Here is a 16,313-nt window from a genome sequence, read left to right on the forward strand (position 1 = left end):
CTCTCCGTGAGGCCTCCTTCCCAGCTCCTCTCATTTCCGGGCTGCAGCGGCCAGTTCCGTTCCAGCGCAAAGCCTGCGGTTGCTGGGTAGCTTCGACTGAGGAGCCAGGAGCTGAGTGAATCTGCAGGAGTAGAGTGGATTTGGGCGGGGCTTGGATGGCAGGAATAGCAGGAGTAGAGTGGATTTGGGCGGGGCTTGGATGGCAGGCCCCGCCCCTCGCGACTCTGCGTTTGCGCACGCGCATATGGTTCGCTTCCTCGGCGTGGCCCCGCCCACAGCCGGGGGAAGTCGGGCGGCGCACTACGTGCTTCGCTATATAAATGCGGTGGCGCCCGGCGTAGAAGAGGCAAAGTGTCCGGAGCGGCAGGGCGTTCGGACGTTAGAGGCAGTCGGCTCCCTAGCCTGAGACCGCCCCCCCTGCTCTTCGCAGTGCAATGGCGGACGAGGGAAAGTCGTACAACGGTAAGTGCTGGCCCTCAGCCCCTGAGCGAGCGATCTGGATCTGGGTGGGCGGCGCCGGCCTAGGCCTCAGCCCCGGGACCGGAGGCCGCGAGGGGCCCAGCGTCCACGGGCAGCGGCGGCGGCGCGGGCCCTGCCGAGCCGAGGGCGAGACAGCCCAGGGGCACCGACGGGACTCGAGGTGGGCTCCTGGTTGTTGACTCGGGAATCCTGGCGTTGGAGGACCTGTGGCTCGGAGCGGATGGCTCAAGGTGGGGTGACAAGATTCCTTTGAACTTGGAGGGTGGTTGATGCCTGTCAGTTCAGTTGGGCGGCCTCACTCTTACTTTAATGTGAGTCTGCCCTGCTCGTGGGCTGTGCTGGTGCCCTATTTTTGACTGCGTCCAGTGGTCTTGCCCCCGCCTTCAGCCTTTGAGACTTGCCCACCAACTGGATGTTCTAGTCGGAACACTTTATTGGTGGTTAGTCCATTGTGGTGATCAGGAGAGCATGACAACCCAGGTTTGAATCCTGCGTTGGGTACACCGAGTTTGAGCGAATTAAATTTTCAGACCTTATTTTCCACTCCTTTAAAATGGCTAGAAAGAGTACCTATCCCCCAAGTTTTTGTGTGTTTATTTAAATGAGACAATTCCTATCAAGTGCCTGGAGCTTAGTGGCTGGCACTGGAGAAAGTTTTAATTTGTTTTTTTGTTTTGTTTTGTTTTGTTTGGGCACTCAGGGATTTAGCCCAGGAGTGCTCTACCACTGAGCTACATCCCAGCTGTTATTATTTTTAATTTTGATTCAGGGTCTCCCTAGGTTGCTGAGGGCCTTGCTAAGAAAATGAGGCTGGTCTTAAATTTGTGACCCTCTTGCCTTAGCCTTTCGGGTCCCTTGGATTACAGGTCTGTTCCACTGTAACTGGCTGAAGAAATTTTTTGTTTTGATTTTGTACTGGGTATTGTTGAACCCTAGCGACATCCCCAGCCCTTTTTATTTTTTATTTTGAGACAAGTTCTCAATAAGCTGCTAAGGGTCTTGCTAAATTACTGAGGCTGGCTTTGAACTAGAAATCCTCTCTCTCAGCCTCCCAAGTTGCTGGGATTACAGGTGTGTGTGTCATTGGCACCTGGCTGGAGAAATTTTTTTTTTTTTTTTTTTTTTTTTTTGGGTACTGGGGATTGACCCTAGGGGAACCTCACTTAGCCGCATCCCCAGCGCCCTTTTTTTACATTTTATGTAGAGACAGAGTCTCACTGAGTTATTTAGGGCCTCAATAAGTAGCTGAGGCTGGCTTTGAACTAAAAATCCTCCTGTCTCAGCCTCCTGAGCTGATGGGATTTTACAGGCAGTGCCACCATGTCCGGGCTTGGAGAAAGTTCTTAATGAAAATCGGTTGCAGCTTTTATTCATTTCTCTCCTCCTAGGGTAATTTGTTGAATTTCATTGTTTACATAGTACTAGGTATTAGGTAGACTTCCTTGGATTTTTTTTTTCTTTTCCCCTTCTGTGTGTGTGTATGTGTGTGTGTGTGTGTGGATAGAGATCAAACCTAGGGCCTCACCCATGCTAGGGAAGTGCTCTAGGAGTCAGGCTATATTCTTTGTTTTTGTTTTTACTGGGGATTGAACCCAGCCAATCTTTACCTCTGAATTGCATCCCTGGCTCTTTTTATTTTATTGTTATTATTATATTATTAATATTATTATTTTGGTACCCAGGATTGAATCCAGGGGTGTTCAACAACTGAGCCACATCCCCAGCCCTTTTTTTATATTTAGAGATAAGGTCTCGAGATCTTTGAACTCGCAATCCTCCTGCCTCAGCCTCTTAAGCCGCTGGGATGACAGGAGTGCACTGTTGTATCCCTCTCAGGCCATACATTTCAGGAGCCTTGGTTAAGCACTCTAAAATGATGCTGCCACCAGACCTGAGCCAAAAAGTTGTCTCCTGAGTTAAAGGGCCTTACTAGTCAAAGAAGCCAATCATTTTGCAAACTTCACAGTGGCCGTTTGAGAACAAGATTTTTAAAAAATATTTATTTTTTAGTTGTAGTTTGAGAACAAGATTTTAAAAAAATATTTATTCTTTAGTTGTAGTTGGACACAACACCTTTATTTTGTTTATTTATTTTTATGTGGTGCTCAGAATCGAACCCAGGGCCCCGCACTTGCTAGGCGAGCACTCTACCGCTGAGCCAAAACCCCAGCCCCGAGAACAAGATTTTTTAGGAGGCCCTTAAATTGGTGATATTTGTGACCAGTGTTTGTATTATTTAGGCAAGAGAAATACTGAGTGGCAGGTCCCAAGTGGCTTTCAGGGGTCTGATTTTGTGGCTAGTTACATGTTTGGGCTGCTTACACTTCTACATTCTGCCTCTTTTTATAGTTCTGGTTTTTGCTTAATTTTTCAAAAGCTCAATCCTGTTTTCCTGATATGATACTGCCATCCCAGAGTGGGTTCTTTCCTTTGGACAGGCAGAGGCACTTGTGTGGAGATGGCTTCTGTAGTTAATGTGTTTCTTTCCCAGTAGTGCAGAGTGCTAGAATCTTCAATTGCTACTCCAGTGCAGTGATGTATTTACTAAATTTTTAAGGAATTTTTTTTCAGTGCAAGGGGTTGAACCTAGGGCCTCATACATGCTAGGGAAGCACTTTACTACTGAGATACTTCTGCACTCCATATATTTACTAGTTTGTGTACCTATTTCACTTCCAGAGCATGATGACCGTGTTAGTTTCCCTCAAAGAAGAAAGAAAGGCCGGGGTCCTTTCCGGTGGAAGTATGGTGAGGGGAACCGTCGGTCAGGACGAGGTGGTTCTGGTGTTCAGTCTTCTCGGCTGGAGGAAGATGATGGAGATGTGGCAATGAGTGATGCTCAGGATGGTCCCCGAGTACGATAGTAAGTGACCAATTGGTCTGCTTTGAATTTAATAACCTATTAGATTATATAGCTTTATTATTGTCCTTGTCATTGCTTTTCCCACCTAGAATGATAAACATGTCAAGACCATCTTAATGATTGAACAGTCTTAATTATAGTCCTGCTAACAGTGCAGGATGGTTTTTTCTAATAGTTATGAACTTTTAATTCTCTACTTCCCCACAGCAACCCGTATGCCACCCGAACTAACCGTCGGGGTGATACTTGGCATGATCGAGGAGGTCGCATTCACATTACTGTGCGGAGAGACAGAGCTCCTCCAGAGAGAGGAGGGACTGGCACCAGTCAGGATGGGTCCTCTAAGAACTGGTTCAAGATTACAGTGAGTACCTTAGTGTAGGAGGCTGGACTCAGAATGAAAATTATTACTTTTTTTCCCCATAAAAATTCTTTTTTTTTTTTTTTTTTTTTTGGCTGCTTACTTCATACTTCACAATTAGGTATCCTTTCTTTCTCCTTTAGAAACAGGTTTTGTTTTTTTTTGGCTGGGTATGGTAATCTCAGCAACTCCTGCCAGAGGTGGGTGGATCGCAAGTTTAAGGACAGTCTCAGTAGTTTGACAAGACTCTGAGCCACTTAGTGAGAGCCTGTCTCAAAATAAAAATGACTGGAGATTAGCTCAGTGATAAAATGCCCCTGAGATCATTCCCCGGCCACTGACCCCCCAACCAATATTTTTTTTCCCTTTATTTTTTTCAGTACTGGGGATTGAATTCAGAATTGCACATGCTAGGCAAGTACTATACCACTGAGCTACATCCCCAGCTAGAATCACTATGTTAGAACACCAAACGGCAGGTTCAGGGAAAGTTCAGTGGGGATAGACAACAGAGTAGAATGAAAATGTAACTGGTTGGGAGGTAGAATAACAACTCCTCTGGATAGCCTCATTTGGTTTAAGCTGAGTAGGGCTTGGAGTTCTCTAAGGTGTAGGCAAGGTATAAATTATACCTTGGAGCTTTTAGTATTTAAAAAATGATACTTTTGGGTTGGGGATGTGGCTCAAGCAGTAGCGCGCTCGCCTGGCATGCGTGCGGCCCGGGTTCGATCCTCAGCACCACATACCAACAAAGATGTTGTATCCGCCGAGAACTAAAAAATAAATATTAAAAATTCTCTCTCTCTCTCTCTCCTCTCTTACTCTCTCTCAAAAAAAATGATACTTTTGAGGAATAATAAGTGTAAGTGAACAGAAATTCACATGTGTCTTAGGTGGAAAACTTGTGATTGGGCTGGGGTTGTGGTTCAGAGGTAGAGTGCTTGCCTACCATGCGTTAGGCACTGGGCTCAATCCTCAGCACCACATAAAAATACAATAAATATAGTGTGTCCACCTATAACTAAAAAATATTTAAAAAATAAAAAACATGGGACTGAGATTGTGGCTCAGTGGTAAGGTGCTCACCTAGCATTGGTGAGGCATGGGTTCTATTCTCAGTATCATATAAAAATAAAGGCATTGTGTTGTGTCCATCTATACCTAAAAAAGAAAGAAAGAAAGAAAAAAAGCTTGTGATTGATTTTTTTTTTTTTCTTTTGCTGAGGATTGAACCTAGGGCTTTCTGCATGCGAGGCAAGTGTTGTACTACTGAACTGCATCCACAGCTATTTTATTTTATACTATTTTATTTTTGGTCCCAGGAATTGAACTCAAGGGCACTTGACCATTGAACCACATCCCCAAAACCTATTTTGTTTAAAGAGAGGGTCTCTCTGAGTTGCTTAGTACCTCACAGTTGCTGAGGCTGGCTTTGAACTCACAATTCTCCCATCTCAGCCTCCCAAGTCACTGGGATTATAGGCGTGCACCACTGCACTGGCTTATTTTATTTTATTTTTGAGATAGGGTCTTGATAAATTGCCTAGACTGGCCACAAATTTATGATCCTCCTATCTCAGCCTCCCAAGTAGTTTGACATGAAGACATGCACCACCACACCTGACCAACTTGTCTTTTCTTTATAAAACCTTTTTGGTTTTTGGTGTGTTTTGTTTTCATTCATTTATGATACTGGGAATTGAACCCAGTGGTGTTCTACCACTGAGCTACATCCCCAGCCTTTTTTATTTTTTATTTTATTCTTACTAAATTGCCCATGCTGGCCTGGAACTTGAGAACCTCCTGCCTTAGCTTCCCAAGTTGCTGGTTTTACAGGCATGCATGACCATGCCCTGCCTTTTTCCTTTTTGTGGTTCTGGGAATGTGCTTGGGACCTTGATCTTTTTAGGCACCTGCTTTACCACTGAGCTATGCCTCCAGCCCTAGAAAACAATTTAAAGCTCCGCAGAAGATACAAAAGGAGAGCTGGGTTGAGACAGCTGTTCAACCTTAGTTACATGATGTTCTCTTCTGTTTGCTTTCTCTCCCTTCTAGATTCCTTATGGCAAAAAGTATGACAAAGCTTGGCTTCTGAACATGATTCAGAGCAAATGCAGTGTCCCTTTCACCCCCATTGAGGTAAGATAAGGACTGAGTGGCTGACTGGGCACCAGAGACAGTATGGGCCCAGCTGGGTAAGGCGCTCTTGATTCAAGTCTAATGCTCTTGTTTCCTCTTTTTAAGTTTCATTATGAGAACAGCCGGGCCCATTTTTTTGTGGAGGATTCCAGCACTGCTTCTGCATTAAAGGCTCTCAACTATAAGATTGTGGGTCAGGATAACCGAAGGGTAGGTGTAAAGGCCCTAGCTTGGCTGATGCCGGGAACTGCTACACAGGACAGGGACAGTTCTTGGTCCTGGGGCTTTCCCTGGAGTTTACTCTTTCTTTTTGTCTTCTCTCCAGATACCTATCATCATCAACCCCTCTGCTCCACCCTATGTTGTACAAAATGAACTGAAGCCAGAACAAGTAGAGCAGCTAAAGGTGAGGCCAGCTCAAGTAACATGTGTTTCAACCAAGTCTTACTTCTCACACCTACCCACCCACTCATCCCAACATGTCCATTTAGCCCCATTGACCACTAAATCCTTTGTCTTCCTGTATAGCTTATTATGAGCAAACGTTATGATGGTTCCCAACAAGCACTTGATCTCAAGGGCCTTCGTTCAGACCCAGGTATGTCTGACAATAGATTCTCAGCTAAGTAGAGACAGAATGGGATTTGTCACCCAGGGAAAGTTTGAGGATGATTTAGTGCTAATGCTGATGTGACAAGTCCTCTCAGACTTCCCTTTCTTTCTGCTTTCTGAAGATTTGGTGGCCCAGAACATTGATGTTGTCCTGCAACGAAGAAGCTGTATGGTGGCCACCCTACGAATCATTGAAGAAAACATCCCTGAGGTGAGGCTTTGGGCCCAGTATTAAACATGAGGAAGCAGGGAGGGGAGAGGTAGGATGGGATAGGGTGATCTACTCACTGGTTACCGTTCTTCTAAACTCTTTTCTACTCAACAGCTTTTATCTTTGAACTTGAGCAACAACAGGCTTTACAGGCTGGATGTCATGTCCAGCATTGTGCAGAAGGCATCCAACCTGAAGATCTTAAATCTCTCTGGAAATGAAGTGAGGACTGATAGTTTGATGTGGTTTTGATGGGGTAGCAGAGGATGGGGAGGGCATGCTTGACTGGCAGGAAGTAAAAGGGAGACCTTAGGAGGATAGGGATTAGAGGTGTAAGGATCTACCTGTTTTCCTCAACACATCCATTTCCTCCTTGTTTTCTTCCTCCTTTGCAGTTGAAGTCTGAGCGGGAGTTGGATAAGATAAAAGGGCTGAAGCTGGAAGAGCTGTGGCTTGATGGAAATCCCCTGTGTGACAGTTTCCAAGACCAGTCTACCTACATCAGGTCAGTCATAGCTTCTGTTTCCCTCCTGGGGACCTTCAACCCCTGGGAGGCTGAGTTAATGCACCCTGACCAGTGCCCATCTGCAGGAGATGTGCAGCCCTGAGCTGGAACCACTTGTCCTTTGGGAGGACCACATGCTCCTCCTTTTTGTCTGTCTGTCTCTCTCAGCTTTGTCCCAAAATCCCTTCTTTTTTCTCACCTGATTACTGTTTGCTGGTTCTATGGCCATTCTCCTTCCTTCCTGAGCACAGCCTTTTCTAGACTCTCCCTACCCTATTGTTCCAGGAAGGACACCTCCTCATTTCTACTTTGGGGGGTGTCTTGTATATTCCCCATCCATGGGGTTACCTTGGGCTAAGAGCCTGGAATCCTTAGGCTGAGAAAGCCCTCCCTAACTGGGACTTCCTACTGAGATGGGCCTTTCTCCTCTTTGTCCTTTGATGACCCCTCTTGCATTGCACCAAGAGGGACACTATTCTCACAAGCTACTTGTCCAAGGCTGTAGTCTGGACTTTCCTGCCCATGCTAAGGTTGAAGCCTCCTGGAGGCTGGTACTATGCCATATCTCTCTCTCACCCAGTGCTGTGAGCTGGGCCCTCACTGGAGAAGAAACCTGGGTTTCCCAAAACCTGTGACCAGAGCCGGGGCCCCGCCAGCAGGCGAGGGGATCCTAAGGCAGATGCTGGGCGTGGAGGCCACGGGGGCATTGGCTACTAAGGAGACGGAGAACTGACCCTCTCAGGGGCAATGCCCCTCTCTCACTCGCACACCTCACATCACCCTGTTTGGCCCCGGAGGATGGCTGGTTAGCCAGAGACGGGTAAGATTCCTCAGGGAAGGAACAACCTAAGACAGGCACAGTCGCAGAGGGGCCATCAGGAGAGAACTTGGGGGCCAACAGAGGTGGGGCACAGAACCTCACCCCCCCAACTTTGCAGGGGCCTGAAACTTCACCCCTTCTGAGGGAGGTCTCCTGCCCCCATGGCTGCTTTGCTTCCCACGCCCAGCTCAGATCGGGACCCAGGTAGCAGACAGAGGCCTGGCCAACAGCAGTTGCCCACCCGCCACAGCAGGATTTGCTTTCTGATTTTACCTTGGACCACAGGGAAAGGGCAGCTTAAGGAAAAGGCTGTGTTAGGATGTTTTTCTTGTTTTCCCCCTTCTCTTCCTTATGCCTCTTTGCCTGTGGTTCTTTCCCTTTTTCTTTGCTTTCTCTTTCCTTTTCTTCTCTTTTCTCTCCTATCTTTCCCCTGTCCCTGCTCCACCCTACCTTTATTTCTTTCTTCTTTCCTCTCTTCCTTTGCCTCCTTTGCTCCTGAGCCCCACCTTGCTCATCTCCTTGCCCCAACATCCTGTGCCATCCCTGTGGTGTGTTCTGGTCTTGGCCAAGGCCAGACCTGGCAGAACCGATGGATACCTGGTGAGGCAGCGGAGCCCATGGGCTCCCACCCCATTCCCTCCTCCCGGGGCTGCACAGGTGAGTAGGTGGAAGGTAAGGGGGGCAAGAAGGGGGAAGGAGGTCCTGGGCTTAAAGCCTGGGCTGAGAGTGCTGCTCCTGTGGCACTCAGGGTCAGGCAGAGAAAAAAGAGACAGCCTTCAAGGTAGTCCAGTCTGGGTGCCCCAGGTGAGGTGGGGAATGGGGCTACTTTTCTCTAAGTACAGGCTGGGGAGGAGCCGGGCGATGAGCAATGGGACGGGCTGTCCCTTGGGTGTTGATGTTGTTTGCTCCTAGAGCAGCCCAGGAGGCATTGGTGGCTCTGAAGCATCACTCACTTCTGTCCCGTTCTTGACAGCGCCATTCGCGAACGATTTCCCAAGTTACTACGCCTGGTAAGTCTAAACTTTTCATTCTCTTCTAATAAGCATGGCACTTTATTCTCCTAAGATTCTTCCTACATGACCATTAATCTGGAGTCATGCATGGATCCCTTTGAGAATTTGATAAAGATGATAAACCTTCCCAGAGAAATGCCTGTAGGCTGAATTTTCATACTCAGGATTCCTGGATACTTTTCATGCTTCTTTAACACTTGACTGCTGACCCTTCACTCTTAGCCCTCATCTTCTTACACATCTAGCCATTTTTCTTTAGTTTATACTCGGTTTTCATTTCTTTCCACAGGATGGCCATGAGTTGCCCCCACCAATTGCCTTTGATGTTGAAGCCCCCACAATGTTGCCACCCTGCAAGGTGAGGAGTGGGGATGGAGTTAGAACATGTGTGGGGAGAGAACTGCTTCCTTGTTCCTAATGTCTTTTTCGTTCCAGGGAAGCTATTTTGGAACGGAGAACCTAAAGAGTCTGGTTCTGCACTTTCTGCAGCAGTAAGTATCCTAGGGCCCCTGAGGCTGGGGAAAGTGGGAGGCCCAAGCACAGCTCACTTTTGGGAGCTACTGTGTCTTCTTTCCACAGGAGTTCAGACATTTCCTTTTTTTTTTTTTACCCCCCTCATAGGTACTATGCAATTTATGACTCTGGAGACCGGCAGGGGCTTTTGGATGCCTACCATGATGGGGCCTGCTGCTCACTAAGCGTTCCACTCACGACCCATAACCCTGCCCGGTGAGTCTCATATCCCAGCACCTGCCCAGGACCACAGGATTTCCCCAGAAGATACATAGGCCACACTGCTCTGACCACCACCTCCTTTTCTTTCTTTTCCCACAGAAGCAACTTGGCTGAATACATCAATGACAGCAGAAATGTGAAAAGGATTAAAGACCCACGTAAGTGTGCGATATGGGCAAGATAGGATGGGAGCAGAAAATGTGAAGGAATCTGAGAGCTCAGGAGTACATGGCTGTCCCAACTTTGCTTTTTTCTCCTTCTGCCCATAGCCACGCGGTTCCGGTTGCTGAAACACACACGTCTCAACGTTGTCGCCTTCCTCAATGAGTTGCCCAAAACTCAGCATGACATCAATTCCTTTGTGGTAGACATAAGTGCCCAGACAGTAAGCATGTATTTCTGCCCTTATAGAAGCCTAGCATTGGGTGGAGGGCATAGCAGGGGCAGCATTTACAAGAGTGTGGGGTAGGGTACTCAAGCTCTGGCTAGAAATCTATATCACACCTGATATATCTTCTCTTCCAGAGCACATTGCTGTGTTTTTCTGTCAATGGGGTCTTCAAAGAAGGTGAGAATATTTTGAGTTCTGAGTTTGTGGTGGGGTCCCTCCCTCAGCAAGAATCTTTCTTGGTATTCTTAGCTTCCCAACTACCTTCTTTTCTTTCCTGGCCTCCTTCACCATTCTGCCCAAGCCATTTTTGCTTAGCCTGCCTTCTTTACCTGTCTTATCTGCAATGTGGGAAAAGTCTAGGAATTAGGCAGATCCAGACTGTGAAGTCAGGCAGGTCTTAGTTTCCTTCCAGTCTTGGTTCTATGGTTCTGTGGGAAAACTGCATTAACTCTGAGCTTCAAATGCTTAATTTGTAAGATGGGGTTTAATAATAACCCACTCATACGGTGTGAAATGACTTGGAAAGTGCTTAACCCAAGGCCTGGCATGTGTGCTCTCTGAGAGGGTTAGTAATTGTTATTATCCTCTCTGACCTTTCCTCAACCATTGCTCCCCTATTAAACACAATCATCTCAATTTGGCCCACTTAGTGTTTTTTGTATCAAAGACCACAGTTTGAGAACCTGTTTATAAGTATAAAACATAAGTGATTCTAAGTGGTCATTGCTGCTGTTCTCACTGTAGTGGATGGAAAATCTCGAGATCCTTTGAGAGCCTTCACGAGGACATTCATTGCTGTTCCTGCTAGTAATTCAGGGTAAGTATTCTGCTTACTACACTGGGTGTACCAGACCCAGTACCTGGTCAGCAGTGTGGAAACTGGAAGCCAGTCAGTCCTCAGGGTGTCTTCAAAATTTCACAAAGACAGCAGGAATCAGGAGGCTGCTGTAGTGGTTAAGTACTTGGCTCTAGCGTTAGACCAACTGGGTTTTCATAGTGGCTCCATCACTTTTAGCTATAGCCAACTTTCCTCATCTGAAAATTTTTATAACAATATTTACTGCCTAAGTTTGTTATAAAAATAAACAAAAGAGTAACAACTCTCCATGGATTAGGGGAGAATGTATAATTCTAGTATTTGGGAGATAATCCTAAACATGGAGTCCATTAGAAGAAGGAACAAATGGTAAAAAGCAACAGCTAAGACTGGGAGGGGACCATATAGGTATTGAAATAATTTGAGTGTCAAATGTCAGAGAATAGCGGTGATGTTGGGGAGCAGTGAGGTTATTTGTCCGTCCAGTTGTTTAAGGTGCTCTTTGTCTCCAAGGTTATGTATCGTTAATGATGAGCTATTTGTGCGGAATGCCAGCCCTGAAGAGATCCAAAGAGCCTTTGCCATGCCTGCACCCACACCTTCCTCCAGCCCTGTGCCCACCCTCTCCCCGGAACAGCAGGAAATGTTACAGGCGTTCTCTACCCAGTCTGGCATGAACCTTGAGTGGTCCCAGAAGTGAGTGCTGTACCTACAGGACAGGGGTAAACTGAGGTGGGACTGGTAGAGAATGATGAGTACTCCTGAAATTTTAAAAGCCAAAACCGTTTAGTTCCTTAAAATACAAACCAAGTGAGGTGGTGCATGCCTGGAATCCCAGTGGCTTGGGAGGCTGAGGCAGAAGTATTGCAAGTTCAAGGCTAACCTCAGCAATTTAGTGGGACACTCTCAAAAATAAAAAGTATGGGCTAGGGATATAGCTCAGTTGGTAGTGTACTTGCCTTGCATGCACAAGGCCCTGGGTTTAATCCCCAGCACCACACACACACACATAAAAAGGACTAGGGATATAGCTCAGTACTTAAGTGCCCTGGGCTCAATTCCTAGGGCCAAAAAACTGGGCACAGTGGTCCATACATGGAAACTGAGCTACTTGGGAGACTAAAGCAGGAGGATTCCCAGTTTGAGGCCAGACTGGGCAACTTGTCAAGATAAAAAGTACTAGGATGCAGCTCAGTGGTAGAAAGTCCCTAAGTTTAATTCCCTATACTGGGGATAAAGTGAGGTGGGGTGGTGCATGTTTATAATCACAGCTACTTGAGGCAGGGGGATCACAAGTTGAAGGCCAAAGGAGCTGAAAATCACATTTTTAAGTGCAAGTACAGCAGATAATTGTTGGTGGTGAGTGTCTCTGGAGGATGGCTTCTGAAATAGCCCTTAGTGTTCAGGGTGAGTACATTTTGGTTCTCATGGAACTTCCTGTTCTTCACTGCCAGGTGCCTTCAGGACAATAACTGGGACTATACTAGATCTGCCCAAGCCTTCACTCATCTCAAGGTAAGATTTGGGAATACTATGGCAAAAAGACAGGGCTCTCTGAGCCTTGGAGAAGGTTAAGTGAGGGTCAAATGAGTAAGGCATTGGGGACAGGAAAGGGACACCTGGCTGTACTGACCTTTTATTTTTTTCCAGGCCAAGGGTGAGATCCCAGAAGTTGCATTCATGAAGTGATCCATAGTTGTGCTCCAGAAGTGCGTGTGTAAATAGCCCTTGGATATTATTGTATGGTTGTCATCCCTTGCCTTCTGTCCGGCCGGAGGCCACCCTGTGACTGTGACTGAGGAGGGAGGTCTGTGGATCCCGCTCCTCACCTGCCTTCTGGAAGACTTCCTGAAGACTTCCGGAAGATTGAGCCTCACTGGTGCCAGGAAGCCAAAGCTCACTTTGTAGAACTGACACTAAACTACCCGAAGGACTTAGGTGCTTTGTGTACTTAGCCCCAGGATTCCCCTTACTTTTTAAGATAAAGAGTGATATTGTATTTTGCCTCTGCGTTCTGGATTGCTTCCGTGGCGGGCGGGGCCTCGGCAGGAAGTCCCGCCTCTGAAGCAGAAGTGGCCTGCCCGCCATGGCGGCAGCTTGGAGGTGTTCTCATGGGCTGCTTGTGGCGCTGCGGCGCCTGCCCACGCGCCAGGCCCTGCACCATGCGACGCCGGCGCAGGATGTGCTACTCTTCGAGCAAGAGCGGGGCCGGTTCTTCACTATCCTCGGACTCTTCTGTGCTGGCCAGGGCATCTTCTGGGCCTCCCTGGCCTTCACAGCTTGGTCTGCACCCCCGGTCCAGGCGCGACCCGTGGATGCAGAGGCCCCAGACCGCGGCCGCTTGGACCTGCGCGCTGTGCTCTGGCGCTACGGGCTGGCGGTCAGCTGCGGTGCCATAGGTAAGCCATGGGCCAGCTTCTCTACCTGGAACCGGGCAGTGGGCTCTAGGCTCAGTCAAGGAGAGATGAGCAGAAGAGGGCGCTGTAGTCCCTGGGTGCCACATCCTCTCAGCGCTCTGTCCTTGAGCAAATTTAAGTTTTAAGCCCTTTTCCTGAGTTTTAAAATGGGGATAGACATCGCCTAGAAGTTTGTTAGATATAAGAGGTTCCCACTCAAAAATGTTAGTCACACTCATATCTTTTACTCAAAGGGAAAGGGTTGGTGTGTGTCCTTTCAGTGAACACACCTCACCCTGCTGCTGTGCTCTTCTGTAGGGACCCTGGTACTGGGTGCTGGTCTTCTCTTCTCTCTACGATCTGTGCGTTCAGTGATGCTTCGAGCAGGAGGGCAGCAGGTGACCCTGACCACTCATGCCCCTTTTGGCTTGGGAGCCCCTTTCACCGTCCCCTTGAACCAGGTATCCTGCATGGCCCACCGAGGAGAAGTTCCTGCTATGCTGCCTCTGAAGATCAAAGGCCATCGCTTCTATTTCCTCTTGGACAAAGCTGGACACTTCCCCAACGTTCAGCTCTTTGACAACACTGTGGGTACCTACCGGAGCTTGTAAGAAGCCACCTTGGGTCTTTCACTCCCTCTCAGAAGGAGACAAAAAAAAAGGGAAAACAAAACAAAATTGGACCTTATGGATGAGGTGACAACCAGGGTCACCAAGGGGGAACCTAAGATTCAATAGTAACAATTAAAAGAGTTGTCTAAAGGGAAGTTGCCTGATCCATGCCTGTTTCACCTTCACTCCTTCCCATCACCTACTTGTTTTAACATCAAGAACACAATACCAAAATGAAGAAAGTAATACTAATATTTTGGTACAAAAACAGCTACAGGAAGAGAGGTGGAGAGGGGCCTGTTACCTTTCCCTCCTGGAGGGAAAACTGGGGCTTTCAGCACTAACAGGGCTGTGTGGGGACAAGAGGATTACAGGCACTTGGGCACAAAGTCGTTGGCTGCAGAATGCACTATTTGGTTACTCTTCAGGAATGGGACAGGCGTGGCCCAACAAGAACATCTGTCTCAGAGCTCCACTCAGGGTCTCCCCTCTCCAGAGGTCGGTATGGGGTGGCTTCAGACTTCCACTGCATGACCTGGAGCACCAAAACCACACTCCATAATACCAGATTCACCCATGAAGAGGTCTGTGGGAGACAGAACAGGAATGTGAGGAGTCAGGCCATCACAGATCCAGTCCTTCCACCCACACACCAGTCTGTCAGGCTGACACGCCCTTCAGCTCCTCTTAGCTTGTCAATGGTAGGCCAAGCTCATATTCATTGGTGAGCATCCTTATAGCTACAGATACTTGTATGAATAAGTGTGTCTCTGAGTCTCACTTCAGCATTGTGTAGGTTGGAGTAAAACTGCAGAGCTGTTCCAGGGGGTGTCCATGGAATTTTCTGAGCTTCAGAGCAGCTGTGAGGTCAAAGAGACAGTTTTCAGAAAGAAGTGGGGATACACCCTAAGCATACCTATACCCAGGTGCCCTTTGAGGTAGAGAGCAACAGACAGAAAATAGGAGGTTACAGGACTCCCCCTCTGCAGAAGGAAGGTAGCCCCAGCCAGGCTTCCCTCCCTCCTCATTACCTAATTGTACTGTTCAGGGAGATGATGGAATTGCAGAAGGATCTGGTGCCAAATCGAAGGATACAGGCAGATACTAAGACCAGGAAGATGGCTATAGCTGAGATGGCCAGTGCAACGCGGAGCCCTATAAGACCTCTGGGGGAGAGAACAAACCTTGCGGTTGATGGCTTCATCCCACCTCAGCCCCTGGTCCTTGGGTTGGGACATTCACCTTTTTGAGTCTTCGATGCAGCTGCTGTAGACCCAGAAGAGCAGAAGCAGGAGGCAGTAGAGGGCCAGGAAGCCAGAGGCCCCTGCCACAAAGTAGCAAAGGGATGGGGCCGAGGAATGGGATAAGGCCAGGAAGGAGCCATTCCAGGTGGTCATACCATACAACGGACAGCTACCCCTGAAGGAGCCCTGTGGAGAGAAGCTGCTGAGTCTCAGATTTCAGTCAGTGCCTCATGACGCAGGTTTCTGGCAGGTGTTAGGAATATGGGCCAGGGCCACTCTAGAAATTATGTGTGCATTGTTAGTTCCTGTTTCAGGCATGAGAAACTAGTATAGAGGGCCTGTTGGGTAAACCTCAGTGGCCAGAATGATCAGGATGTAGGCAGTGGTTATAGAAGACAAAGAACTTCGAAAGTCTCACAAACTCTGGTCTTCCTTTGTGCAGAAATCACAGAGACCTGTGTGACCTTCAAAAAGTATCTCCAGTGTTATCTAGTCTGTAAAAGAGACATACTAGCGCCTACTTTATAGTGGCTTAATGGTCCCACGTTTAACAAGATGGCCTGACAGTAGTAAACAATCAGTTTTCTACAGGGCTGTTGTCACTTAACATAGTTGCAAGTGTGGCTGCTTGATCACCTTCACTACACTATGCTTTATTTCTCTTATAGTTCAGCACAAATGGCTCCTGATTCATCCGAAGAACGCAGGGCCGGGGCGGAAGTCTCTTTCAGAACCAGGGCAAAGTTACGCAGAGGGAAGCTCTATCTGGCGACGCACGACTCTCCTGGCATCTGGTCCCTTTGCCGAAGGAACGGCTTCGGTAGGACCTGACTGGGCCAAGCCAGGGCACGGCGAGGGTCGCTGCATTTCATCCGCAGGCCAGCCGTCGCCGGGCCAGAGTCGCAGCCTGCCTGGCCACCCGCCCGGCCCTGCCCCCAGCCGCACCTGGGTCCGGGTGAGCGTCGCGGCCGCCACGGCGCCGCACAGGAAGGCGGCGGCAAAGAGCGCGAGCTCGACGCGCTGCAGCCAGGGCAGCGCCATGGCGCCCAGGCCCCGGGGAGCAGTGCCTCGGAGCCAGCCGCCCAGCCCCGCCTCATCCGGCGCGACCCATGGAC

The 16,313-nt window shown here is 48.3% G+C and overlaps 3 protein-coding genes across 3 annotated transcripts; 2 read left to right on the forward strand and 1 right to left on the reverse strand.

Annotated features, from left to right (window-relative positions):
• Positions 1-285: 285 nt before the first annotated feature.
• On the forward strand, positions 286-12,946 carry Nxf1 (nuclear RNA export factor 1). The gene is made up of 21 exons (XM_005331474.5): positions 286-462; positions 3,160-3,343; positions 3,551-3,707; positions 5,760-5,843; positions 5,949-6,053; positions 6,169-6,249; positions 6,372-6,441; positions 6,578-6,666; positions 6,781-6,888; positions 7,062-7,171; positions 8,965-9,001; positions 9,294-9,362; positions 9,440-9,495; positions 9,626-9,733; positions 9,839-9,897; positions 10,009-10,124; positions 10,265-10,307; positions 10,875-10,947; positions 11,461-11,643; positions 12,402-12,462; positions 12,598-12,946. Exons 1-21 carry the CDS (start codon positions 435-437, stop codon positions 12,634-12,636), a joined length of 1,860 nt encoding a protein of 619 aa, XP_005331531.1. The 5' UTR covers positions 286-434; the 3' UTR covers positions 12,637-12,946.
• An 87-nt stretch (positions 12,947-13,033) lies between these two features.
• Tmem223 (transmembrane protein 223) lies at positions 13,034-14,109 on the forward strand. The gene is made up of 2 exons (XM_005331473.5): positions 13,034-13,346; positions 13,662-14,109. The coding sequence occupies exons 1-2, from the start codon at positions 13,034-13,036 to the stop codon at positions 13,952-13,954; spliced, it is 606 nt and encodes a 201-aa protein (XP_005331530.1). The 3' UTR covers positions 13,955-14,109.
• Positions 14,110-14,188: 79 nt separating this feature from the next.
• Tmem179b (transmembrane protein 179B) lies at positions 14,189-16,303 on the reverse strand. The gene is made up of 5 exons (XM_005331475.5): positions 16,144-16,303; positions 15,197-15,384; positions 14,986-15,120; positions 14,736-14,814; positions 14,189-14,540 (listed from the first exon to the last, which is right to left on the reverse strand). Exons 1-5 carry the CDS (start codon positions 16,237-16,239, stop codon positions 14,379-14,381), a joined length of 660 nt encoding a protein of 219 aa, XP_005331532.4. The 5' UTR covers positions 16,240-16,303; the 3' UTR covers positions 14,189-14,378.
• Between the last annotated feature and the right edge of the window lie 10 nt (positions 16,304-16,313).

This window comes from Ictidomys tridecemlineatus, chromosome 4 (genome assembly GCF_052094955.1).
Source record: "Ictidomys tridecemlineatus isolate mIctTri1 chromosome 4, mIctTri1.hap1, whole genome shotgun sequence".
NCBI lineage: Eukaryota > Metazoa > Chordata > Mammalia > Rodentia > Sciuridae > Ictidomys > Ictidomys tridecemlineatus.